Below are 26,227 nucleotides of genomic sequence, written 5' to 3'. Positions count from 1 at the left end.
ACAATTAACAATTCTCATAGGTTGCATTTGACCAGGAAGAAGCAGGTTTAAAATGATAGAGGGTGAGGATCTGCATCCAGGTATTTTTTACTTCAAAGCCCCACCCATTTTTTCCTACATCACTGTGTCTCAGACCAAATTGTTCATCAGAATCACCTGTAGGAGGGTTTCCTGGGATGGACTGCTGAAGATCTCACCCATCTCTAGTTCTTACAAGTTCCCAGGTGATGCTGAGGCTTCTGGTCTGGGGTTTATAATTTGTGGATCACTGCACTATGCTCCAAAGACCTACAGATGCAAGACCAAGACATAGAGAATGGAAGAAGCAGATCTCTGATGCAACCAAGAAAAACCTTCTACATTTAGAGCCACTCAGTAGCTGAATGGAGTTGCCTCTTCCGACGGGTTGTACTATAAGGAGCACATAGATCTGGGATATTTGATGAGAAGTTGACCTAACAGGTATCTAAGGTCCTTCTTAATTGTTTGTTAATGAAGACAAGAGATAAGGGGATTTTCCCCCCCTTTTCCTAAGCCCCATTTTAAATAGTTTCCTTCCCACAAGCTGATGTATCCACATTCAGCTTAAAATGAGGCTAAGAGGGAGAGTCACGCTCCCCCTGCAGGAGACCCCTCTCATTGGGGCCACATTTAGTGTTTGAATTGTGCCTTAAAGATTTACAGTCAATGAAGAATGGCAATGAATAAAAACTGAGAAAAAAAAATGTTTCCTTAGTTTAGGTAATATGGAATTACAGTTTAATAAAATACCACACAGGCAACAAGAAAAATATAAATAAAACATTCATTCATTAAAAATTTATATTGTAGATCTTAACATTTTTATGATGACAATGATATAATTTGAATTTTATATCATATCTAAATGTTTAAATGTTGATGATTTAAAAGGGTCAAGCTTTACAATTGTTTCAATTTTTATTTCATAAAAACGTAAAGGAAATGTGTTTAAAAAGATCAAAATTATTTTGTAAGTATTTCAAAATAATGAGCACAAATAAGACAAAGTTTAGAGGAATGCAGCTCCAAATTTACTGTCCATTCTTTTGACCCTAGGAAGAAAAAAATAAATAAAGAAGTGTTTATTTCTATAGTTTATCAAAGAAAGTAGAGTGTCACTTCTGACATTTAATTTAGCCTTTTTTATGTCACAGGAGCCCACTGAGGGATGACTCAAATAACAGCATCATGGTCCCACTTAAGGATTTAAGAGGAATCAACAAAGAGAGCAAAACTGGTGGTAGTGGTGGAAGGGGTGTCAGGAAGGTATAAAAAAGAAATATATGTGTAATAAAATATCTGGCATAAGCATAAAGCAGGAAGAGCCATTGGTTTGTGGGGAACCTCTGTTGAACATTGCTTTTGGTAATTTGCTTTTTGTTTTGTCTGGTTTGGATTGGCTTGGGGCTTTTCAAAAGGTTAAAGGGCACTTTCTGAAATTTTTAATTGGCAGCCAAGAATTTAAATTTGATTAGAAGTGAGGGGAAGAAAGTCAACATTTCTTGAGCACCTATCAAGGGCTGTGCCTTGTCTCAGACCCTTCCTAGAATTGATCTGATTTCTTTTTTGCAACATGCGAGGTAGGGATGATCTCCATTTTGCAAATGAGGAATCTTCAGCTCAGAGAGGTTCAATACTGATTTGTTACTCAGATGGTAAGTGATGGAGGAGACAATTAAACCTCAAACTGTCTCGCTTCAAAAGTGTGTTGGATTCTCTATGTATCATAAATAATGGCAAAACAGATCTTCTTCAACAAACCACTGCTTCTTGGCATGGAAATTCAAATCTACTTATTCTCTCTATTCCTTCTTGGAGATTCTTTATTCTCTGACCATAGTAAATTCCCCATGACATGCAAATTGGTTTTAGACTTGAAATATGCCTGCCATAGGTTTAAGCAAGAGTCTAGCTATGGCTAGGAAGACATAAAAACGACACTTAATATCACAACCTGCTGTTCTTTTGACCCCCACACTCCCAGTCTCACCTTTCTTGGGCACCTTTTTATTTTAAATTTGCTAGTTTTTATATTTGTATTTATAAATAACATACTAGTTTAAAAAAGGTTATTTGTTATTTATTCTCTGTCCCTCCTACTTGAATGTAGACCATAATTTTTGTCTGCTTTTCTTTATGGATGCACATCAAATGATTAGAAGAGGATCGGAAAATTTTTCTGTAAGGGGCCAGATAATAAATATTTTAGGTTTTATGGGCTGTGCGATCTCTGTCACAACTACTCAACACTGCCATTGCAGCATGAGAGCAGCCACAGACGATATGTAAACAAGTGAGCATGGCTAGGGTCCAATAGGACTTTATTTATGGACACTGGAATTTGAGTATGATATAATTTTCAAGTGTCACAAAATTTTTATTTTTTCCCAACCATATAAAAATATGAAAACTATTTTTAGCTTTAGGTTCTTATAAAAAGAGGCAGTTGACCCTTTTGGCTCATGGGCTATATAGTTTGCCAACCCCTGGCCCTGCAAATAGTACCTGGTACATAGTAGGCACTCAGAAAATGAAATTTACTGGAATTGTCTCAACAATAAATATTATATTCCTTTATACCCATGCATCTCCTACTAGTCTGACTCCTATGAAATCAATAGTCAGAGAGGCAGCACTGCACTCTGCCCCAGGTCTGTAGGAATCTCTACTGCTAGAGATTCCTACAGACCTAGGGCGGAGTACAGTTCTCTAGAGCATAGAGCATCTGCTCTGCAAGGGACCTCTGAGAGCATCTCATCAGCATTAGTGGTGCCCATACCCCTAGGAGACCAGAAAGACATTTACAAAGAAGCTATTGCATCATTAAAAGCTTTAGGATGTCCAATTCAATTCCACTGAAAACATTAACAATAAAATAATTTGTTTTCCCTTTTAAATAGAATTATCTGGGAATGACTGGTGGCAAGGGGGTGGGGTGTTGTTGGCTTATCTCTCATCCAAACATAGGTTTGTGCTATGACTATATTAAATTAATTTTAATTGTTTGCATCACTTAATTTATAGAACCACTATAGTCTTTGGGAAAACACATGGTATAAAGAACACTACTGTTGAAATCCCAGGAACAAGAGCATGCACCTGATGATAATTTTGCTAACATGCCTCAAGTTTGTCTTTGCCAGGTCCCTAAGTTACATTCATCTGCTCAACATTCCCATGCAGTGCATCAGGTTGTAGCCTATATTACTGGGTTCAAAAGAAAAAAAATAAATATATTGAAGAATACGTATAGTTAAGCTTTTCAGTCACTGTCACTGAAGTCTAGCAATGTCAACTATATGCTATTTGCATAGAAGAGCTCACAAATATTAACTCAATATTTTCTCTCCTACTCCTATTTATTTAGTTATTTGAAAGTCTTGCTATGTTGCCTGTCTGTCCTCAAACTCATAATCCTCCTGCCTCAACCTCCCGAGAAGCTGGGATTACAGGCATTCAACATCATGCCCAGCCCCTATTTATTTATTTATAAAAAATTTCTAATGTAAATGTTTAACCAAATTTTAAATTACATAAGACGTTTCAGTTGATGTTTGGGTATAACACATAGTCAAATGTATTCTAAATTTTAGTCTACTTTGGCCTCTAGACAAAAACAATATATGTCCTTTATAAAATTTGTCCAAAAATTATGCTTTCTTAAGCACTAGTTTTAATGTTAATAAAATAGAATGCCACTTGTCAAATGGGAAAAAGAAAAACTTGCCTGACGATATTATGATGATTATAAAGATTATATTAAATTAAGCTTTGTAATACAATCTTTAAAAACAACTTTAAACCATAATAAAATGACATTAATATTATTATTATTATCTGGTGAATTAGTTTATTATACTATTCATTTTTAATACTGAAGGGTTTTGTGAGATTTATTAGTATGAAAAGGGTTTTAACCACAGAATGATCTAGTCCATGTTGTTTTATAGATGAGGAAATGGAGGTCTCGACAGAGGAAGTGAACAGCTCAGCTTGTTAGTATTAAACCAAGACTTCCTGACCAACCAGAAAGGCGTCATATTGCCTAACTCTAGGGGCCATCATTCATATTTTTGTGGTGTCATTTACAAAGACTTTAAGGAAACTGATGGCCCTGAGAGTTGTGCAATGCAAAGACCTTGGCTTTCAGTTATGTAATGCCGAATCGATGAAAAACTTTATCAATGTTTAAAATCTTGCTTAGACATTTTTCTGAAGTTTTCAATATTGTCCCTTGGCATATGAGGGTTTGGATTCCAGGACTCCCCTTTGACACCAAAATCTGGATGCTCAAGCCCCTGATATAAAATGTCATTGTACATTTGCAATTTTTTCCCAAATGTTTTGATCTTAGGTTGGTTGAATCTTAGAATTTGGAACCATGAATAAAGAAGGCCAAACTGTATTATTTATAAGACGTCTGAGTTCTCAAATTTTTTTAGAGAAATTGAAGGGCCAGATTAAAAAAGAATCAATAGAGAAGCATTATCTCTCTTAACAAAGTTAGCAGGATATTATAGATTTTAAATACCAGGTCTTCTGCTAGGAGAGAGCAGTCAGAGTTGAATTGCCATGGAAAAGTTTAGAATCTATCAGGAAGCAATACATCAAGAAAATACAAAGATTGCAATTTGAGGGTCCTTCACAGAATGCAGTGAAGAAGTAGGAAAAGTGGTCTCCTTTGTTCAGAGATGATTGAGAGGAAAAAGGCCATACAGAGGAAGTAACATAGACAGTCCCTGCCTTCGAGGAACTCACAGTCTAAGGAGAGGAGCTGTATACATCTAGATGTCACTGGAAGAAGCTTGGGCGTCATCCTGAGTATAAGTCCGATAGGGATTAAGTCAGGGAGTAAGAAGGGACAATTTGAACTTGAGAGAGTTCATTCTAGAAACTGCTTGGAGGACATTTCTTCTTCTTCTTCTTCTTCTTTTTTTTTTTTTTTTGCTTTTGCAGAAGTTTTACACTTGGGATTTTCCTTCTTTCTTTTTGGAGGATACTTCTTAAGACAACAAGACGAGGAACAAAAAATCTGAGTAAAAGATGGAGGGAATTCCGAATCAGAATCATTAGTCAGTACAAGGAAGGTGGACAATGTGGAGAGATCCTTCAAAGCGGTAGTTGTCAGATTTGGTGACTGATGAAGTCATGGGGACACTAGGATGACTCCAGGTTTCTGGTTGGTCCTGATGGTCATGAATGTTGGTAACTGAGCTAGAGATGCAGAAAGAGGAGCAGTTGTTGAGGAAGAGGTGATCAGCTTTATCATGAACATCTGGAGTACTGTATATGTCTATGGGATGCCCAGAAGTGTTCAGAAAGTAGACAGACGCAAGGCTCATGAGAGCAGGAGAAGGGAACTCAGTCACAGATATATGGATGCATGAAGTTTCAGCCCAAAGGTGATAATTGAGGCCACCAGCCTTTAAGAGGTCAATAGAGAAAAAGTAGCTCTCAGAGGAGACTGACAAGGAGAAGCCACAGAGAAAGAAGAGAACCAAAGAGTGGTACATGGAAGTCAAAGTGGAAGGGGATTCTATGAAGAAAATGGTCAACAGCTTCAAAGGCTGTAGAGAGGTCAAATAAGATGCAGATGGAAGAGGGTTCGTTGGGACTGGCTATCTAAAGGCCATATGCATGATATGTGGCATACAATATATGCTCAGCAAATGCTGAGAAGTGAGTATAAGCAGTGAGTGTTATTTCGAGAGCTTTGGGTTTGTCCTCCTTGACACACCACAAGAGAAAAGTCATACTCCGGTGAGCAGAAATGCTCTCGTCAAAGAGGCACCACATACAGCCCAGCACTTTGTAATTCGTGGCTTTAACTGATAGCTTTCCTTTTCAGTTATGATACTAGGTTTATTATAGGATGTAAGAGAGAAAAGAACATTTTAAAACAATATTATTTGCAAATAAATTCCATGCTTTTCAATAATATAATGGAAAGTTGCTGTCGTTGTTTTCAAAGACAGCCAGCAAGATAATTCTGGGTGGTTTGATATGTCAGCTTGAATATGGGGCAAGGAAAAGTATTGCTCTGAAGGGGTTCAGGGGGTCTGGGAATCTGCCACTTAATGGTACACTACCTCACATCAGCATCATTTCCAGCACACATGGCATCTAACAGTCATGCAGTTAGACACAGCAGCCTGGCTTTGGCCAGGTAGTCAGTCGTTTCATTCTTTAAACATCTCCCTTTTCACCTGCTTCTGAAGTCTTCCTCCTTTGAATGCTAATCTTCTCAAATGGAATAAATTTTTATTTCAAAATCACAGACCGAGACAGATCTGGAAAGGTCCTTGGAGGCTGGCTGGCCTAAGCTGCGTCTTAGAGGTGAGGTGGCCCAAGCCCCCACACCCCCAGAGATGACCTGCTGCCTGCCCACGCTGTCCCCATGGGCTCTGCAGGCCAATCTGCAGGGGAGCATCCCTGTATAATTCCTCACGCTCACATCCCCCCTTTTTTTTAACCCTAATTACTTTCTCTATTTTTCTCCCTCCTCTCACATGGGGAGTGAACCCAGGCATCTAGTAATAGCCATCAAATATTCCCCTCTTTAATTAATAAAGTTTAAAGTATCAAGCCAACATTGTTACCTTCTAAATGGTACTGTACTCCCATAATAGCACTATTATAATCATTCAGAGACATTCACTATACATGCCTTTTTCTTTGCATTTTCAAATGGAGGCTTCTGGTTTTCACCTACAATTCTGCTCTTTTATAAAACAAAAACTTGGCCTGGTGCAGTGGTACTCGTCATAATCCCACAATTCAGGAGGCTGAGGCAGGAGCATCACAAGTTCAAGGCCAGCCTCAGCAACTTAGTGAGGCCCTAAGCAAATTAGTGAGACCCTGACTCAAAAGAAAAAAGAAAAAGGGCTGGGGATGTGGCTCAGTGGTAAAGTGATTGATTATCTGGGTTAAATCCCCAGCAACAAAACAAAACAGAACTTTGTTCTTTTTTCAAACATTTCTTATTTTTTAAAATATATTTTTATTTTTTAGTTGTAGTTGGACACAATACCTTTATTATTTTATTTATTTATTTTTATGTGGTGCTGAGGATCAAGCCCAGGGCCTCACATGTGCTAGGCGAGCACTCTACCGATGAGCCACAACCCAGCCTTTAAACGTTCCTTATTTTAAAAAATATAATATACCTACTATCTGTTCAAAATCTACTCATTAATAAAAAAATTTTAGATTATGATTAGGAAGCAAGAAAAAATAAGCCTACTAAGATATCTGATAATAAAAGATGAAATTGACTACACATCAGGAGGAAAATAAGTTGAAGCTCATGATAAATTATAAAGTAAAAATTGACAAAAAACAGTGCTCAGGATACCAGTGTCTCCCCACCCACCGCTCTATCTAACTTATTTAAATACATTACAATAAACACTTCAGCCTCATTTCCTCTCACAGTCAGTTGCTATCACCCTTGGTGTGGTCCCACTGATTAAGTGGAATGAAAATATGAAAAATAGCTTCCATTTCTAAAACATGAAGGTTAATTTTTGTCTGTGAGCAGCATGAGAAAGACTGTCCAAGAGAATCAAGAGAAACGTGACTTCTTCCAGAGTGGGTGAGCCAGGTGACACATGCCCTGAGAGGTGATGAGGCTTACCAGCCAAGAGCCTACACCCCAAACTCTGCGAGACCTGGGACTGAATTATTGGTGCGACATGGCTATCTCAATGGCTTCATCTGTGAAATGGGTATAATGAGCTTTGGAGAGTTGTGAGGGACAAAGGGACTGACGAATAGTAGCCACCCAGAAGGCAGCACTTATGATTGCTATGGCCCAGCTTGATATCACTGCTATTAAAGAGAAAATAAAGACGAAACAAGAAGCAGTACCCTGTGTTTGGGATTGTTTTTCTATATTATGATTTCTTTAATGACAAATTTGAGGAGACCACATAATAGAATTTGCAAGAAAAAAAATATGATGGATTCTTACTGCTCTATTCTGTAATCCCACATGAGTCCTCCTTGGATCCACCCAGGGGAATTAGTTCCAAGAAACAAAAGAAAGATCTAATATGGCCCCACCTGAGGCCTCAGACCTCTAGGACAAGAATCAGAGATGAATTTGTTTCAAAGCCTATTTAACATACTGCTAATGATATGGTGGAGTCCACCGGAAGATTTGGGGCCAGCCTGTTGCTAATTTGTCTTTTGTTTGGAGCTAGAGGGTTATCTGCTGATCAGTGTTTTGCCCACTTATGTTTTTAAACTGCATTTAAAGGCCTTACATCTTTTACATGAATGGAACATTTGGAACATTTCTCAATTCATTGAAAGAAGTAAAGCCACTGCGTCATATGACAAAAAGGGAAGATGTTTTCCTTCCCTTTTTCATTTAAAAAAAATTACAAAATTATAAAACACAATGAACAATAAAAGGAAAATAAAAGGAGCCATTTCATTCCATGAAGGAGGAGCAGAGTAGCTGCAGGGGACAGCTTCAGTGTGTCTGCTGTCCCCATTCTTTCCTTTCCCATTACTTTATTGGTTACTGAACTAAGAATGTGGACAGTTCTGGCCTTGCTTTGTGTTTTTGTTTCCGTGTTGTGTGTGTCTGGCCCTGTGCTGAGTCCTGGAGCCACAGATCTCTTCAAAATCCTGCGCTGACCTTCTTTGGCAGGTGGCTCTGAGTCTTTTTCCCAGCCCCCCTCCTTCCTGGGAGCCCCCTCACAGTCAGAGGGCTGGCACACACCTTTGTGTTTATCAAAGCCATCAAACCTTTCTTATCTCTTTCAGGCACTCTCACTGTGGTTTGGGTTGGGTACCAATTGACTGAACACTGACACACCTTTCGCTGTGTGACCTGTAACAAGATGACCTTGATTCTACTAAAGCACAGGCAGCAAAGAAATAGTAGCTGTACCAGTTCCTTAGGGGGTGCTTGTTTCATTTCTGGAGACATGTTTTTGAACTTACAGAGGAAAAAAAAACTCTTAGAAGTGAATATTTTTCATCATAATATTGATTGTTACATACGGATCTTCAAAAAAATGAACTTTGCTCTATAATTCATTGCAACACAAAAATACCATTTCCTCAAATCTTCCTTCAACTATTACATTTTCTTTTTTTTTTTTTTTTACAAATCCTGTGACTCTTGAATTTCCTAATATATGTGCTATGATTTCATCAAAGGATATTCATTTTCAGAGTGACACTTAAAATAAAATTTTTAAAAATAGTTTTAATTTTATTTATTTATTTTTGTGGTGTTGGGAATTGAACCAAGGACATGCTACGCAACAGCTGTACCACTGAGCTACCACCCCAGTCCTAAAAATGAAAAATTTAAAGCATTGTCAGTGTGAGAGAGAGACAGAGAGAGAGAGACACACACACACACATACACACACACAAAGAGAGAGAGAGAAGAGAAGAAGAAGAAGTGTGTGAGGGGGAGAATCATCAGCATGGTTTAGAATCGTTATTGTAATTTAATGAAATTTTTCAGAATATTGCTTATCACGTTTAGTATATGGGGAATCTTACATGTAGTAAGATTACCAGTAGAATCTAAAAAGGTATGTGTTTTCTGCTATTTTGATAAATACTACACTTATTTCACTGCTGGAAATTGTGCCCAAGATAGCTGAGATTTCTACCTGGTAACAAAGGTTTGTTCAGGCTGCGAGTATCCCCCTTGGGCTCAAGGCAGGGGTGTATTTTTTAATATAGAACATCATGTCCTATTATGTCAGCCACTCATCCTCACTAATGAAACATGACCCGCCGCCATTATGGATTAAGCCATGTCAAGTCATCCAAAAATGCTCACCAAGGAATCACTGCTTATTAAATTTATCAAAAACTTTTGCCCAAATTAGTGCTGCATTTTATGTAACCAGGGAAACTGAGACTCTGTCTATAAGTGACACTAAAATAGTCTTCATAAGGAAGATAACTTTTAAAGAAAAGGAAGTATAATCTGATTCTTACATTTCTATAAACATCAAAATTTCTTGGAGTGTGTGTTAAAAATAATTATGTCAAAATGGATTCTATTGTCCTGTATAACTAAAAAGAACATTTAAAAAAAAAATCTACCTTCTGTACTTCCATCCCTAGAACGTCTGTCATAGCAGAGCTCTAGTGGGACCCAGAAATCTGGTTGAACAAGAACATGGGTGATTCTGATGTCATTAGTCTACTTTGAGAAAGCATTGTAGTTGTGTTGAGCCCTATATCTGGATGAGAAGTCACACACCAAGTAGTCTTAATCAATATTTGCAGAGGCAAAATTTCCAAGTTGGAGAAATTTGCCTCATCTCTCTTCTGTTCCTCTTCTCTCTTCCCAATCACTTCAACTAGCCTCATTTTTCAGTATCTGGATCTATTTACCAGGCTTTCTATATTTTTTTCCTTCTTCTCCCTGCCACCAACCCATGTTAAGCATAGGTGTTGTGAGTGTCATGCATAAGGTGACAGCTAGATATCTAGTAAACTATCTCATGTTGGGGAGTTATGACAGCCAATACTTCAATGTGTGGTTCTCCTAGGCATACATTCCTTTTAGCAAAGTGTTCTAGAAAGTGTGGGGTGTTCACCATAGGGGTCAAATCTCAAATACTAAACTTCCATATTCCCTGGCAGTGCAGTGGGGGAGGCGATTTTGGTTTGCTTGCCTCAATTCTTGGCAGGTAATCAGCTCTGCCTAAGAATGCACAGGATTTCCTTTGCAGACTTAAGTAGAAGTCGAAGAGGACAGGATTGACCACAAAAGGTATCAAGAGTGCCAAGTTCTTATATTCCAGCTTTGCTGGCTGGAGTGGATAGCATCGACCTGGAAAAACACTGGCTAACATTGCCCCAATTCACTTTGTGCTAATATGATACTGATCTGAATCACAAAGCCAGCACAGGAGTTTGCAATGGGAAATATCTCTTTCTAAAGGAAACTGTTCAGCCCACAATGGATCAACATCCATAACAGTCCTAAGAATTCAGAATCTGAAGTCACTTGTGCTCATCCACCAGAGATGCTGCTTCAGTTTTTCTAGGAGCCAGAGCCAGCAAAAGGGAAGAGGCTGCAGGGCTAGTGACAAGGAGGGCCAGTATGAGCCTGGCCTGATCAGGAGAAGTGTCTCTGGGTTCTGAATCTGCCCCTATTACTCATTAGCTGTGGGACTTGGGGCAAGTTATATTATCTCTTTAGCCTCAGTGTATTACCTATAAAATGGGAAGTTATACTGACACAGAATAATCATTTTGTTATTACCATACCATTAGTATTGTTATTAGCGCTCCTGGAAAAAGAAAGATAAACTGATGTTGGGGTACATAAACCTCTCTGTTGGGGTACAAGTACAAGTACAGAATTTCTTGAAGAAATTCTGCATTGTCTAGCCACAGAGTATATATACATTTTGGAGTTCATGGAATAGAAGCTAAATTAAGGTGCCTGTATTTGACTATTATTACAAAACATTAAGGATATTACTATAATTGATTTCCACAAAAAGTTCTTAGTATTTGGTCTGTAAGGTGCTGGGAATTGAACACCAGGGCTTCACACATGCCAGGCAAATGCTCTTTTAGGGATCCATATCCCCAGCCCTCTATCAGAAATTTTATAGTGTAAAATTTAATTATATAAAGTAAAGCAAACTATTGACCTGAATTCCATATGATAAACTGCAAAGTAACATGGCAAAGCATCATGTAAAAGTTTAAGTTTAAAATTCAAGGTTAGTTTATCTTAACCTATGTTTTTCCCAGGGAAATTTTTTTTCTTATGACCCTCAAACTTAGGAAAGATAAGGGGATGCATATTCATTACTTATAAAAAGTTCGATGTGCTTTACTTCAGTTTTTTTCCCAGTTTCTTGAGATATAAATGACAAGTAATATTTTATTGTAATAATTTAAGGTATACAACGTGACGATTTGAAATATTTACCACAATCAAGTTAGCTATCAACTCACATGATCAGTGTGTGTGTGTGTGTGTGTGTGTGTGTGTGTGTTAAGAATTAAGGTTTACTCTCAGCAAATTTCATGTATACAGCACAGGGTTGTTAGCAATAGTCATAACATTGGACATTAGCTCCTCTACTTATTCATCTTATCACTGAAAGTTTTTAGTCTGACCAAAATATCTCCATTTCCCCAACTCCCAGCCCCTAGCAATCATTATACTACTCTGTTTCTGCAAGTTTGATTCTTTCAGATTCCACACATAAGTGAAGTTATATGGTATTCGTCTTTCTCTGCCTGATTTAATTCACTTACCACGGGTCAAGTTTCATCCATGTTGTTGTAAATGGCAGAATTCCCTTCTTTTTTAAGGCTGACTAATATTTCTCTGAAAATATACAACACATTTTCTTTGTCCATTCATATTGGTTGTTTCCATGTCTTGGCTATTACAAACAATGCTGCAATGAACATTGGAATGCAGATATCTCTTCAAGATATGCTTTTGTTTCCTTCAAATATATACCCATAAGTGGGATTGCTGGACTATATGGTCATCTTTTTGTTTGTTTGGTTTCGTTGCTATTAAGTTGTATGAGTTCCTTACATATTTTGGATATTACCTCCTTATCAGATATATGGCTTGCAAATATTTTCTCCCATTCTACAGGCCTGTTCATTTTATTGATTGTTTCTTTCAAGTGCTCAGTGGTAGAACCCCTGCCTAGTATGACCAAGACTTTGCGTTTCAATCTTTAGCACCACCAAAAAAAGAAAGCAAGTATTTTTTTTTCCTTTTTTATAGGTTCATTATAGCATTTCAGTTTGATGTAATCTCATTTGTTTAGCTTTGCTTTTATTGGCGGCTCTTTTAGTGTAGTTATTGGAAGAATCATTACTTAGGCTGATGATGTCAAAGAGCTTTTCCTCTATGTTTTCTTCTAATAATTTTGTAGCTTCTGGTCTTGCATTTATGTCTTTATTCCATTTCAAGTTAAATTTTATGCATATTGTAAGATAAGGGCTCAATTTCATTCTGTTGCCTGTGGGTGTCCAGTTTTCTCAACACCATTTATTGAAGAGACTACACTTTCCCATGTGTATTTCTGGCACTCTTATCAAATATTACTTGACCAGTTGTTTATTCCTGAGCTCTGTATTCTGTTTCATTGGTCTGTTGTCTGGGTTTTGCCAGGACCACAGCGTTTCAATTCCTATAATTTTGTAATATGGTTCACAATCAGAAGTGTGATGCTTCCAACTTTTTTATTTCTCATTACTTTAGCTCTTCATGGTCTTTTGTGGATCCATGTGAATTTTAAGGTTGCTTTTTTCTATTTTTGTGAAAAATGCCATTGCAGGTTTGATGGGGATTACACAGAATCTAGAGATTGTTTTGAGCAGAATGAACATTTTAACAATATTAATTCCTCTATTCCAGCAACATGAAATAGCTTTCCATTTGTGTCTTCAATGTCTTCCACCAGTGTTTTATATTTTTTTCAGTATACACATCTTTTCCATCCTTTATTCTTATTGATGCTATTATAAATGGGGTTGTTTTCTTTTTCTTTTTGGATTGCTTACTGTCAGAGTACAAAAATGTAATTTGGGCTCAGTGGTAGAGTACTTGACTAGCATGATCAAGACTTTGGGTTTCAATCCTTTAGCACCACCCAAAAATACAGCAACTGATTTTTTTTTCTTTTTCATTGGTGATTATAGTTATATATAATGGTGGGATTTGTTGTTACCTATTAGTATAAGAAACAGTGTAACAATATAAGCTGGCCAATACCCTTCCCAGTACTTCTTCCCTCCTTCCTCCCACCTGTGGGTCCCCTTGTTCTAGTCTACTGATCTCCTTTGCTTCTCAGGCCATCACCCTCCTTTCCCCATCACATACCTTTTTTTCCCCCCCTTTTTCCTCATATGAGAGAAAACCTTCAAACCTTGGCCTTCTGACTTTGGCTTATTTTGCTTAACTTAATGGTCTCAAGTTCCATTCATTTTCCTGCAAATGATACAATTTTGTTTTTCTTTATGGCTGAATAAAATTACTTTGTGTATTCTGTTGCTTGTGGGTGTCCAGTGTATATATGTGTATATATGCCACATTTTCTTTATCCATTCACATGTTGATGGACACTTGTATGTTGGTTCCATAGTTTGTCTATTGTAAATTGTGCCGCTATAAACATGAGTATGCATGAATCACTAGAGAAAGATGACTTTAATTCTTTAAGATAAATGCTGAGGAGTGGTATAGCTGGGTCGTACGGTGGATCCATGCCTAGTCTTTAAAGTAACTGATTTTTGTATGTTGATTTTGTATTCTGTAAGTACACTCCATTTGTTTATCAGCTCTAACAGTTTTTTGCTGGAGTCTTTAGTGTTTTCTACACATAAGATCATGTCATCTTCAAACAGACAATTTAGTTTTTCTTTTCTGATTGGATGACTTTTATTTTTTCTTTTTCTTGCCTGATTGCTCTGGCTAGAATTTTCAGTACTATGTAAAATAAAAGTGGTAAAGTGTGCAGCCATATCTTGTTTTTAGAAAAAAAAAATTTAATATCGATTGAGACAAAAATTGGGTAGTACTACCTATAGCTGTGCTTTTAGTTTTATATCAACGTATTTCCATTTGTTCACTCAAAAATAATTATTGAGCACCTATCATGTGCCAGACACGGGACAACATGGTTCTATAGGAAATGCTGGCAAAGGAGAGATTTAGTATTTCTATACCAGACCTTCTGTTTTACCATTCAGGATTGCGTAAGCACCACGTTCCCCTTTGCTGAAACTTACATTTACGTGTCCATGCTGGATTAGTCTTGCAGAAAGTTTGATGAACACTGTCAGAGACGCACAGAGCAGGGCAAAGCTCAGACACAAGTCAAGGACTTGAAGCGTCAGGTGGAACTCTTCATAGTTAAGGGGGTCCACGCAAACCGATGGGAATTTCGCATATGGAAAAGGAAAGGCAATGGCATAACCGAGATAATTGGTCCCTGCGATCCCTGAAAATGAATAGAAGCAATATGGACCAAGGAGAGCAGATTCCAAGGCTACTGCAAAATGAAGTGGACATCCCATAATGCTCAGAATCACAAAGGTGAAGCTAGCTTCCCACTGAAAATAAAACAGAGACAAAGTGTTAATGTGAGGATGAGCTATTTCAAAAACTTTTTAGCAATGCGAAGAAGGAGTTGCCAGGTATTAATCTCTCCTACTGGAAAAGGAGGAATTGGGTCACAATCTTTTTTTGTTTTATTTATTTGCTTATTTATTTATTTATCATTTATTTTTTTTTCCTTTGATAGTGAGGATTGAACCCAGGGGCACTGTACCTAGCCCTTTTTGTAAAATGTATTTTATCTTGAGACCAGGCCTCACTAAGTTGTTGATGCTGGCCTTGAACTTGTGATCCTTCTGCTTCAACCTCCCCAGTAGTTGGGATTACAGGTGTGTGCTACCGCATCTGATTTCAACTTTCTTTGTAGGCTCTCACATTCTTGCCTCCAATTTACATTTTGGAGAGAAACAGGTCAGCCAACTGGGGCAAAAATGAAATCAATTCAATTCAACAAACAGTTGTTTATCTCCCATATGCACAGAGAACCTGGTAGCTTGGTGTGGTAGCACATGCCTATAATCCCAGCTGCTCTGGTGATTGAGGCAAGAGGATGGTGAGTTCAAAGCCAGCCTCAGCAATTTAGCAAGTATCTGTCTCAAAATAAAAATATGAAAAGGCATGGGGATATGGCTTAGTGGTTAAGCACCCCTGGGTTCAATACCCAGTTCAAAAAAAAAAAATAGAACCAGTCTCTGATGGGATAATCCAAGATGAGAGAATAGAATAGAGATAGAAATAAAATTCTAAAATAGAATAGAAAATAGAATGCCTTCTCTAGGAACTTCTCTTGCTACTTGGGGTGTGATCCGCTATCCCACAGCATTGACATCCCCGGTGAGCCTGTCAGAAAAGTAAGACTCTCAACCTTAATCCAGATCTGTGGAATCACTGTCTGCACTCTAGCCAGATCTCTTGTTGATTCACACATACATTAAGCACAGGCTTAACCATGGGAATAAAGTCTATCATTGGATATGGTAGACTTTCTACGCACTGGGATTACCTGGCTCTATACTGTTGAAATGCCAGATATGGATTTTTTTCATCCTTTTCCAGAAAAGTAACAGAGAGATGAGAAGGAGACCTCTAATACAGGAGCTGACACTAAAAGGAACATTACTTTAGGGCAAAGGGTATGGCTTGGTGGTAGAGCATTTGCCTAGCATGGGAGAGACTCTAAATTCAATCCCCAGCATCATAAAGAAAATTGAAAGAGAGAAAGAAAGAAATGAAGAAAGGAAGGAAGGAAGGAAGACAAATTAAAAATTATTAAAAGCAGAAGAGCCTGTAGCTCTGTTCTCTCAAAATTAAATTCAGGAGCTCGAATATCCATTGACTCTGTCCTCCCCAAAGACAGTAATTACTACAAGGCATGGTAGAAATGGTTTGGAGTAGAAATCAGATAAAAAAAAATATTAATTTAAAGCATAAAGTTTATTGCTGAAATCCATCATAATACGGTCACAATTAGATCAAATTCCTTGATAAGTGGAAATCATTCTCTGTGTGCCATCCTAAATGAGTGGTGCTTAACCTTCAAATCCACTCTGCTGTCCTACTTAACGTCTCTGTGTTTACCAGGTGTCTGTGGGTCCACTCTTTGTAAGCCGACAGTACAAGCACACCAGCTGTGATGGCCTGTGAAAAGAAAATTGGAAAAGTAACATCCACAATAGAAGGTACCTCTGGAAAGAGTTCAATCTGTCTCACAGTTTGACGACTTTATCACAAACTAGAAGGAACAGCAAATGGCTAAATGGATTTATGGCTCTGATCTCCTCTTCCTCTGAAGAAGAAACTGTGATGACAATGAAGAAAATAAGCCATTAATGTCAGAAAGACCTGATTCACACCAGCTCGATTTTACATTCTTGGTCTTGCCTTCGCCATCCCAGTGAAAATCTCAGATACCGTGTCACCGTAATACAAGCTTGGTTTTATACCCCTGGACGAATGTTTTATTTTGAATAAGTGGCTCTTTTTCATCTTTCTTGCAAATTGCTAAAATTGCAAATGGGAAGGACCAGAATGGAGACCTGTCACAGAGCCCTAAGATCCCTCCCAGCAGTGACATTTCTCTTTAGCTACTTGCTTTTTTTCCCCTGAGATTCCAAGGCCTGGGTCTGCTGATGGGCTACAAATAAACGATCTCTGTTTCTCCAACAACAAAGATTATCACTGGAATGAATGTGTGATGTGGCCTTTATTGTTCTGGGTGCAGTTGTGTCCAGCTTTTCAAAAGACAGTTTTTCTTTCTAGTCACCATTGAGGGAGAAAGGCCCAACATACAGAATGGAAATGGTTAACAAAGGAGGGAATGTTGCCACCAGAGTTGAGCAATAGATAACGGAAAAAAAAAAAAAGATCTCTGAGCTCATCTTTGATTCAGCACCAGGTCTGATGCAGGAGACTTTTGTGGTTATTGAGATTACAAATTGCTTATTCCCAATCCATATAAATCATTCTGGGCTTGACCAAGGAATGTTTTGAGGTCAAGAGAGAAAACCAGGAAGAGGCGTGCTTAAAATAAGATATTAAAAGTGGAAAGATCTAAAAAAAGGAAAATTTTGGTTTTGAATAGAGAGATAAACACAACGGTACATATAGAACTGGCAAGTTCAAGGGGAGAAATCAGCGTTTTTACCAATATGACTTTGTGGTGTGCAGGGTTTGTAGTTCGAGCTTTGGCATATTTATGGTTTGGAGACTTAGCTTTTCATTTTTCTGGCATATTGTATTTTGAATGTTGGATTTAGAGATTTGAGAGAGCGCAACACATACACACATGCACACACGCACACACACAAATACACACACATTCACTCTCACAAAACCTCTCATTAGTCGGGCCTGAAATTCCAGACTTGGCATGGCCATATCATAAAACTCCATGGATAAAAACAGAACCATTTGTAGTCAGAAGAGCTTCCTGGCTTGATTCTGCAAGAGGAGTTTCCAAGGGACCCTATGGAGATTGAGCCTGCATAAATAGTACAAAACCTGAGAATTAATAAGAGCAATTGTAACTGATGCCATGGGGCAAGCCTGGGGCTAGGCTAGGCTTTCAGAGGCCTGGCCCTCAATTGACACATCACTCCAATGTCATTAATCAGAGAGAGAAATGTGGAAGCAAGATGAAAGCAAAGGAGACAGCCTCACCCCCCCTCTGCTGGCTTAACTAGAAGATAACTGACATTATCAGATGCTTAGATTCCAGGTTGCCTTAATTACTTTAGCATGAGCTGTTTTTTTTTCCCTTCAAACGTAGAAAAAATGCTGCAGAGGTGCAATTGCCTGTGACTTCTGTTGTAGCTGCCAGCTTGAATTTTGCTTTGTTTACACAAAACTTTGAAAAAGATCTTTCACAGAGTCGGTTGAGTATAAATGCAGTTCAGTCTTTTGTTAAATCCATCCTGCGGATGGCATGGTGGATGGGGTAGTGACTCAAGGGCTGAGTATGCCCATCATCTCTGATTCCCCTTGCCAGGGATGGGGGATCCGTGCAGGGTATTTCCCCCCTGTGACAGGAGTTACAGCTGTCCCCTTTTCTTTCTTGCACTTCTTTTATGCAAATTTTCTTTTTAGATAGGGATGGAGGAAATTGAAAGAAAAAGGAAGAGATTTGACAGTAGGCAAGACAAGTCCAGGGAGAGGTGAGAGAGAAGGTGTCTGGGAGGTCAAAAAATCACAGTGCAGCTGTGGGGAAAGACAGAGTGGAGAGGGTGAACAGCAAGGATCAGAAAAGCACCATCCTCCCTCAGCTATTCTCGACAGCTATTGGCTTACTTTCTGGGCACTTCCACCAACTTGGGTTTCACAACAATTGCTGCTAACATTTTGATTGCATGGTAATTGTGAGTCCTCCCACTAAATCTTTAAATTGCTTAAGTAAAGGATGCAGTTCCCAGAAGCAGATGAATTGAAGGAAGCTGGGAACAGTCAAAACAAAAATAGAAACTTTTAAAGCCATCATATTTATATGGGGTAATTTATTCGCCTAAGCATCTATTGTGGGTCTACTATAAACAAGGGATAAGATGGGCCCAAAGCAGATAAAATAATGATAATAACTGTTAACATTCACAGAGTGCTTAATATATAGCAGACACTATGCTAAACAACTTGACATGTGTTAATTTGCTTAATCCTCATAATGACCCTATCAGAGACATTCTCTCCACTTCTCAAATGAAATACAGGGAGGCTAAATCAGATGAGGAAGACCACCAAATCATATTTGCATAAATCATAATTGCAACTTTCATTAGCATTTATAGCCCAGGTATGAAAATAAGGCACATATAAGAATATCCACAAAATTAGGCAAGAGGAACGGCATTTTCTACACCAAAAAGCCTAGGTGACGAGTTACCACTTTCATCCATGATGAAGGCATAATGAACAGCAGGATGTGAGGCAAGTTTGAGGGATACCCATGATCTCTGGAGGTGACGGAGGGAGGGCAGGCAGTCCTGGCTGTGGGATCAGCATGTGGGCAGGTGAGGGAGTGGCATCCTGCTTAAGGAGCAGGGAGTAAGGAGCCCAGACCTCCCTCCCTGTGAATAAGAGAAGATTGGGGTTCAGAATCATGTGACATCAGGGTAGGGAGGCCTCAAAAATTAGGCTAGTGTGTCTGGATTTTGTTTGGGGATAATAAAGCAATGCCAAAAGATGTTGAAGAAACAGCTAGCTTGACTTCCAGGAAGGTTTAGAAAGATGAGCCAGATGGGGCACGCATGCCTGTTAGAATGCAGTGAGGCTCCGAGGTCTCTGCAGGACCCTGGTTCTTCAGGCTTTCTTTCTCTCTTTTTAAAAAACTCTGCTCACAGTAATATATCTTGTACCATGACCTACTTATAAATCTTTTTATATCTAACAAAAATAGCACTTAACCTTTACTCTACGTGATATACACTCTACTATTCTCTATTCTGTTCTATTTGTTGTAAATGCTGTTAGCTCCTCAATAGATTGGATTTATAAATCCACTAATGGAGAGATTGGCACAGTTTGGCTATTGAAGTTATCTGGATACCACCTCTGAGTAGGGGTGGGAAGTGATAAAGGGTGGGAAAGGTGCGCAGGGAGAAGGAATGTATAGGAATATGCCTCAGAGACAAAATCAAAGTCACAGGACAGCTAACTGGACTGGGGCTGGGCCTGGGCTGGTTAAGGGCACTGTGGCTCAAGTGCCATCCTGGGACCAGCAGCAAGGGCATCCCCAGAACTCCCTAGACTTGCAGACCCTCAGGCCCCAAGCAAACCTACTAAATCAGGATCTGCATCTCAACATGATCCTCCAGTGATTTCTACAGTTTGAGAAGGGCTAATTTAGAGAAAAGTATTGAGTCAAAAATCTACTCCTAGGGTTTGAAACTGTGTTTCCAAGACAGTGAAAGAGAAGTCAGAGAAGACAGAATTGGTTTTGGTGACAAGATGATTAATTCCTATTCAATCACACTGAACGAAAAGAGGCTTAGGTTCTCTTAGCAGAAAATTGACGAAGATTCTTTGCTCGAGCAAACTTTAGTTAGGTTCCTGAACCTTTTCCTTGGCCCCTGTGCCCTTCCTTGTAAGATTCCATTTTAACAAGAATTCAAATCAGTTTGGCAAGAAACCCCCAGCCTCAGTATCTGTAATGTCTGTTCACACTCAGAATCTGTTTGGCTTCCTAATCCTCCATCTTCCCCCAGAGATGTCTGGTCACCTGCAGCAGGATCCCAATAGGTCATTTTAGCCAGAATTCCCTTTGTCACCCATGTTTCCTCTCGATCCTTTTCTATCCACTGATCCCCACTCTGATTTGGAGCTATAAATTCCCACTTGATTATACTGTATTTGGGATTGGACCCAGTTCTATACTGAGGTCTCTTTTTCTCTATTTCAATATTATTGTTTTTTAAAACTGTTTTTATTTATCTGCTGTCTAGCTCCGGCGTTCCTTTGACACCACCCGAGGGTTGGGAGTTGTGATTGTTGAAGCTATCAAGAGACATGAACGATTGGGTAATCAAGGCCCTCCTGTAACCCTTAAGGAAACCGAGGCCTGCGTGACTAAGTGGAGCCCTGACCTTTCTCCCCAATTCCTGTTTCTCAGCGGAGTTCTGGGTGCACTGCTGCCACTTGCCATTGGGCCAAATCGCTGGCTTCTCCAGGCCTGGGTAGTGGGATCAAATTCACTGTACTTCAGTCTCTTCAGCAGAGTTTCATCTGCAAGCCACATTTTCCAGGATTAGTGGGGCTCAGTCCTTAAGGCACAAAGATCTCCTCTCTGCATACTTACCAGCTGCTGATGCCTTTAAATAACCTAGCTCAGAGATTCTGGGAAAAGTATGTGTCATGTGGCTGTCAGAATGGAGTTAGAGTCTGAAGCCTCATATTTGTGGAGTACTTAGAAAGTCTTGACTAAAAGGTGTTGAACAAATACAGGTACTGTATCGCATGCAAAATCTATCTTACAGTTTCAAAAGAAATATGGAGTCATTTGCAAAAGGAAATGTTGATGTGATTGAATTGTACAAATTATCTTTTCACCAGAGGAAGACATATTTGGAGGCAAATGAAGTGATTGGCAAGGGAAGTTGTGGAATGAGGTGGAGAACTTTTGAAGTTGACCCCGATCAGATAGAACTGTGGCTCCATAGGAAACTCAGAAGGTGGTGGAGGGGGGTGGGAATCTCCTTGTTCCAGATTTAGACATCATTGGAAGAGTGAGCATTCTCATTGTGTTCCTTCTCACAAAGATTTTTTTTTTTTTTGCTGTTTTATTATAAATACCAGCTTGACCTTCAGTCCTTGCAACCTAGTCAGAGTTCGACTGTGTAAGATATTCTGTACCACCAGAAGGGAGAGCATAGATTCATGCACTTACTCAACAGTATTCATCAAATAATATTTATTGAAAACCCAGTATGTGACTCTGGATAGAGATAGAGCAGTAAACAAAATAGGATTGTGTGTGTATGTGTGTGTGTGTATCCCTGTCCTTGTTTTTGTGGTGCTGGAGGTTGAACCCAAGGCCTTGTGTATGTGAGGCAAGCACTCTACCAACTGAGCTATATCCCCAGCCCACTATATCCCTATCCTTGTATAATATTCATTTGTCAAACAATAAGCAAAGTACAGTGGTGCACCAGTAATCCCAGCTATCCTGGAGGCTGAAGCAGGAAGATTCCAAATTCTTGGCAATTTAGTGAGACCCTAATTAAAATAAAAAAGGGCTGGGATTGTAGTTCAGTGACAGAGCACCCCTGGGTTCAATTCCCAGCTCCACAAAGAGAGAAAGCGATAGAGATAGAGATAGAGATAGAGAGATAGAAAGAAAAAGAAGGAGGAGGAAGAGGAGGAGATGGAGGAGGAGGAGGAGGAGGAAAAAAGAGTGATGTGTGATGAGGTCCAGGAGTTAAGGGTGGGGGACTTAGGAGGTCATCAGGAAACAGGACAGGACAGTGAGGCGGGTGGCAAGGGATCAATAACAAAGAGTTTGGACAGAGAGCAGGGCACCAATGAAAGGCAGAGTATTAACTAGCATTTGAGTAGAGCTTTAAAATTGGCAAAGCTCTCCATGACACAATCTGTTCAATTTGTGTTTGTTCTCATGGAACAGCTTAGGTTTAGACAGTTTCCCACATGCCTTCCTCTCACCTATGAAATTCTTATTATAGGTCAAGGCAAGGAGGAAGTGACTGACAGAGGGTCCTGTGTTTGATCATGTACCAACATTAAGTCAGAACTTGAACATAGGTCCACCTCCCCAAATCCTATGTCTCTCACTGTACCTCTCCACGCTGCTGCCCCTGAAATCAAACAGCCATCAACTAGCTGCCTGCTGGAGGAGACACTGTCATTTCCCTGGGCCTATTGGTAAAATAGATGTTTGGCTTAGAACAAGTCTACATTCAGTATTTATAACCTTAATCGGAATTCTACCAATATTTGTTGAATTTATTGACAGACTCTTCAGGGATAGGCAAAGACCAAAAGAAAAGGATGGAGGGTTGGACTACATTCATAGTTTTGTTAAACTTTGGGGATCAGCTATCTAATAGTCATTCTAAAATAATTAAATAGGAGCTGAGTGTGGTAGTGCATACCTGTAATCCCAGCAGCTTGGGAGGCTGAGGCAGGAGGATACAAGTTTGATGCCAGCCTGGGCAAATTAGGGAGACCCTGTCTCAAAATGAAAATATAAAAAGGACTGGGAATGTACTCCGTGGTGTAGTGCCCCTGGATTCAATCCCTAGGGCCATCCCCCCCAAAAAGGGGAAGAAATGTAAAATAAAATAGTTAAGTGGAATAAAAATCACCAGCATACATTTCATATAAAAAAACCCAGTATTGTGAAAGTTTTGTTACACATATTGATATAAGTAAATCGATATTCATCTAGAAAGAAAGATGTTAAGTCTCTTTATGTATATTCCAGGTCCTGGTGTGAAATATTTTTCTTATTCTGGGTCACCAACAAAAAAAAAATTGCTGCTTGAATAAATGTAATTGCCATTGCTGTATTTAGTTCAATAAACATTTCTTTGAATGAAAGTGTGGTTTGAGGTAGGTGCTGGGGAAAGGAAGGGAAGGTCTAGATGGGGGAAGTATATGTAAAAGAATGTATTTTAAAAGAAAAGAAGAAAGAAAACACCACCCAAGTTTCAGTTTCCCTCCCACCCACCCTGCTTCCTGTGTCCACACACTATTAAAGGCAGAATTCCTACTTAAGACCAAGACTTGGATGGATCTTCCTATGAATCCCCCCAAATGCCATAGTTCTTCAATAAATACTTATTTCATAAGTAAGTTAAACATTATGTTTCCAGAGGTTATACTTTTAGATAGCATCCCAGTCAATTATTTAAAGATTTAAGATGTTAGCCCACCCAAGAGTAGCTATATTTTAATAGAAATTTCTTTAAGATCAAAAAACTTCAGAATGGAATTCTCCAGTAACTGGTAGAAGATAAGAATATTTGATAATGAGAAAATATATCTCATGGGAAATAAGGAGAGAAACTAGGCAGGGACCCTCATCACTCCTGTTAAGTCATGCTGCCGTGGAAGTCCTTTCCTCCCAAGGAGGGTTGTACTTGTTTTGTTGGATCAGGGAGCTGAGGTAAGCCAGTTGCTTATCTGTGAGATTACTAAATAAGCATCTACTTAGTGCAGACACTTGACTAGGTGCATACATACTTTCCTAGCAAATTGTGAAGTCAGTGAAGTTCAACACCCCACTGCCTTATTGTTCAAAAAAATTTAATTATAGATGGACACAATACATTTTATTTATTTGTTAGTTTGTTTGTCTGTTTATTTATTTATTTATTATGTGGTACTGAGGATCAAAGCCAGTGCCTCGTGTGTGCTAGACTAGTACTCTACCACTGAGCTTCAACCCCAGCCCCCAACACCCCACTTCTTGAATTATTTTCAGTTCAAACAGTTGGGTACAAAGAAAGTCGCAGGAGAACAAAGCTTTGGGGCTTGCAAATTTTAGGGTCATGTAGGCCCACCTTGGTATTTCTAAGGAAATATTAATTTGAAAATTATTTTACTTCATTCTACACTTTTAAATTGTATGATGGTTTATGCCTTTTTCTAAATCTGTAAATTGAATTTCAAAAGGATGAGTTCTATTTTCTCAGAATATCAAGGTAAGAAGATTAAAATAAAAATTTTAAGTTTCTTAAACATTTCATTATGATTCACACAATAAATATGCATACATATTAAAACATTATAAACAAAACCCCAATACTTAAAATATAACTATGGGCTGCACTTGTAGCTCAACGGCAGAGTGCTTGCCTACCTAGCATGCTTGAGGCATGGGTTCGATCCTCGACCACAAAAAATAAATCAATAAAATAAAGGTATTTGTGTTCATCAAGGACATAAAAAATTTAAACAAGAGTTTTTGGCATATAATATATATAAACTAATACAAATCCACGTACTAAGGTGAATTCTGGTTTTCTGCAGAATTTTGACTTCTTTGTATTGTCAGGAAAATGTTAAAGGACACGTTATTCTGTTTCCCCCTCTCCCTCCCATCTCCCTTTATTCTCTCAAAATACTTAATAAAATATGATCCTACCAAAGCGCCATTCCAGATGGGACAAGCAATATGGACACTCCATCCAGTGAACCAGAGCTTGTGAGAAAAAACAGGGAAAAAAGCAATAACTCCAGAGAATACGCTGAGACTCCCCAGAGTAATGAGAATCCGACCAGCAGCCTGATATAGGGCCTTCATTTTCCTCTGTGACTTGAGTCTTTGGTCTCAAAGATGTTTTGTTACCAAAACATGAGCATATGACAGGCCCCAATAAACAGAAGTTTCTTAGAGACGGTAGCCATGACACATGGGGACTGTTGATCCACTTGGAAACAAGATATGATTCCTTTCATCGGAGATGGAATGTTGTCATATAATCCTTGATATAAATTAGACACAATCATTTCTAATACTGGTTTATTTCAGAGAGAGACAGAGAGAGAGAAAGAGTGAAAAACCATTCCTTGTTTTGGAGTGGCTGCCTTGATTCCCTTCTGCCCTGTCCTGGGGAGTGACCACTTCCTGGCTTAATCAGATTCAAAGGCTTGCTGACTGAGCTAATTGTTTCTCAACTCAACCTGCCTAGTGGTTCCAGCATAAAGCCAACATCCTTTGTGCACAATAGATCCACATTCCCAGCACAATTTCCCACAAAACAAAGTAAAAAGAAGCACTCAGACCACTTTTCATTACATTGAATTTAAATGTTTTAAAGCCAAACAAGGCTTTTTGCCTCTCTCAAAGTTTAACATCACTACAATTATTTTTGAATTTTTAATAGGGATTTTTATATGGCTTCATCCCTAAATAGGCCTAAGTTTCACTATGAGGCTCTGCATTGTTTTCACTGAACTGGCTTCTCCTTGGTAATTTTATTATTAATTCAATTTTTAAGTAAATTGCAGAGATGGAAGTTTGCAGTTGTAAAATAAACTTTTGAGAAGTAATTTACCGGTTGAATAAAACACTGATTTCCATCCCTTCTTGAATCACAATTCTAATTGGAGTTGTTGGGCTTGTGTACATTTAAGCAATTGCAAAAGTTCATCTCTTCATTTTTC

At 38.7% G+C, this 26,227-nt stretch overlaps 1 protein-coding gene across 2 annotated transcripts; it reads right to left on the bottom strand.

Annotated features, from left to right (window-relative positions):
• Nucleotides 1-919: 919 nt before the first annotated feature.
• Tmem212 (transmembrane protein 212) lies at nt 920-25,382 on the bottom strand. 2 transcript variants are annotated; one of them, XM_046422881.1, is made up of 4 exons: nt 25,206-25,382; nt 16,694-16,753; nt 14,788-15,111; nt 920-1,073 (listed from the first exon to the last, which is right to left on the bottom strand). In XM_046422881.1, exons 1-4 carry the CDS (start codon nt 25,362-25,364, stop codon nt 1,053-1,055), a joined length of 564 nt encoding a protein of 187 aa, XP_046278837.1. In that variant the 5' UTR covers nt 25,365-25,382; the 3' UTR covers nt 920-1,052. The 2 variants fall into 2 exon arrangements, with proteins under 2 accessions (XP_046278837.1, XP_046278836.1); XM_046422880.1 differs by lacking the exon at nt 920-1,073 and having other exon boundaries at nt 14,188-15,111.
• Between the last annotated feature and the right edge of the window lie 845 nt (nt 25,383-26,227).

This window comes from Marmota monax, unplaced genomic scaffold (assembly GCF_021218885.2).
Source record: "Marmota monax isolate L192 unplaced genomic scaffold, Marmota_monax_Labrador192_F-V1.1 WCK01_AAM20220418_F8-fsc00110, whole genome shotgun sequence".
NCBI lineage: Eukaryota > Metazoa > Chordata > Mammalia > Rodentia > Sciuridae > Marmota > Marmota monax.
This window is presented reverse-complemented; position numbering and strand designations above follow the sequence as displayed.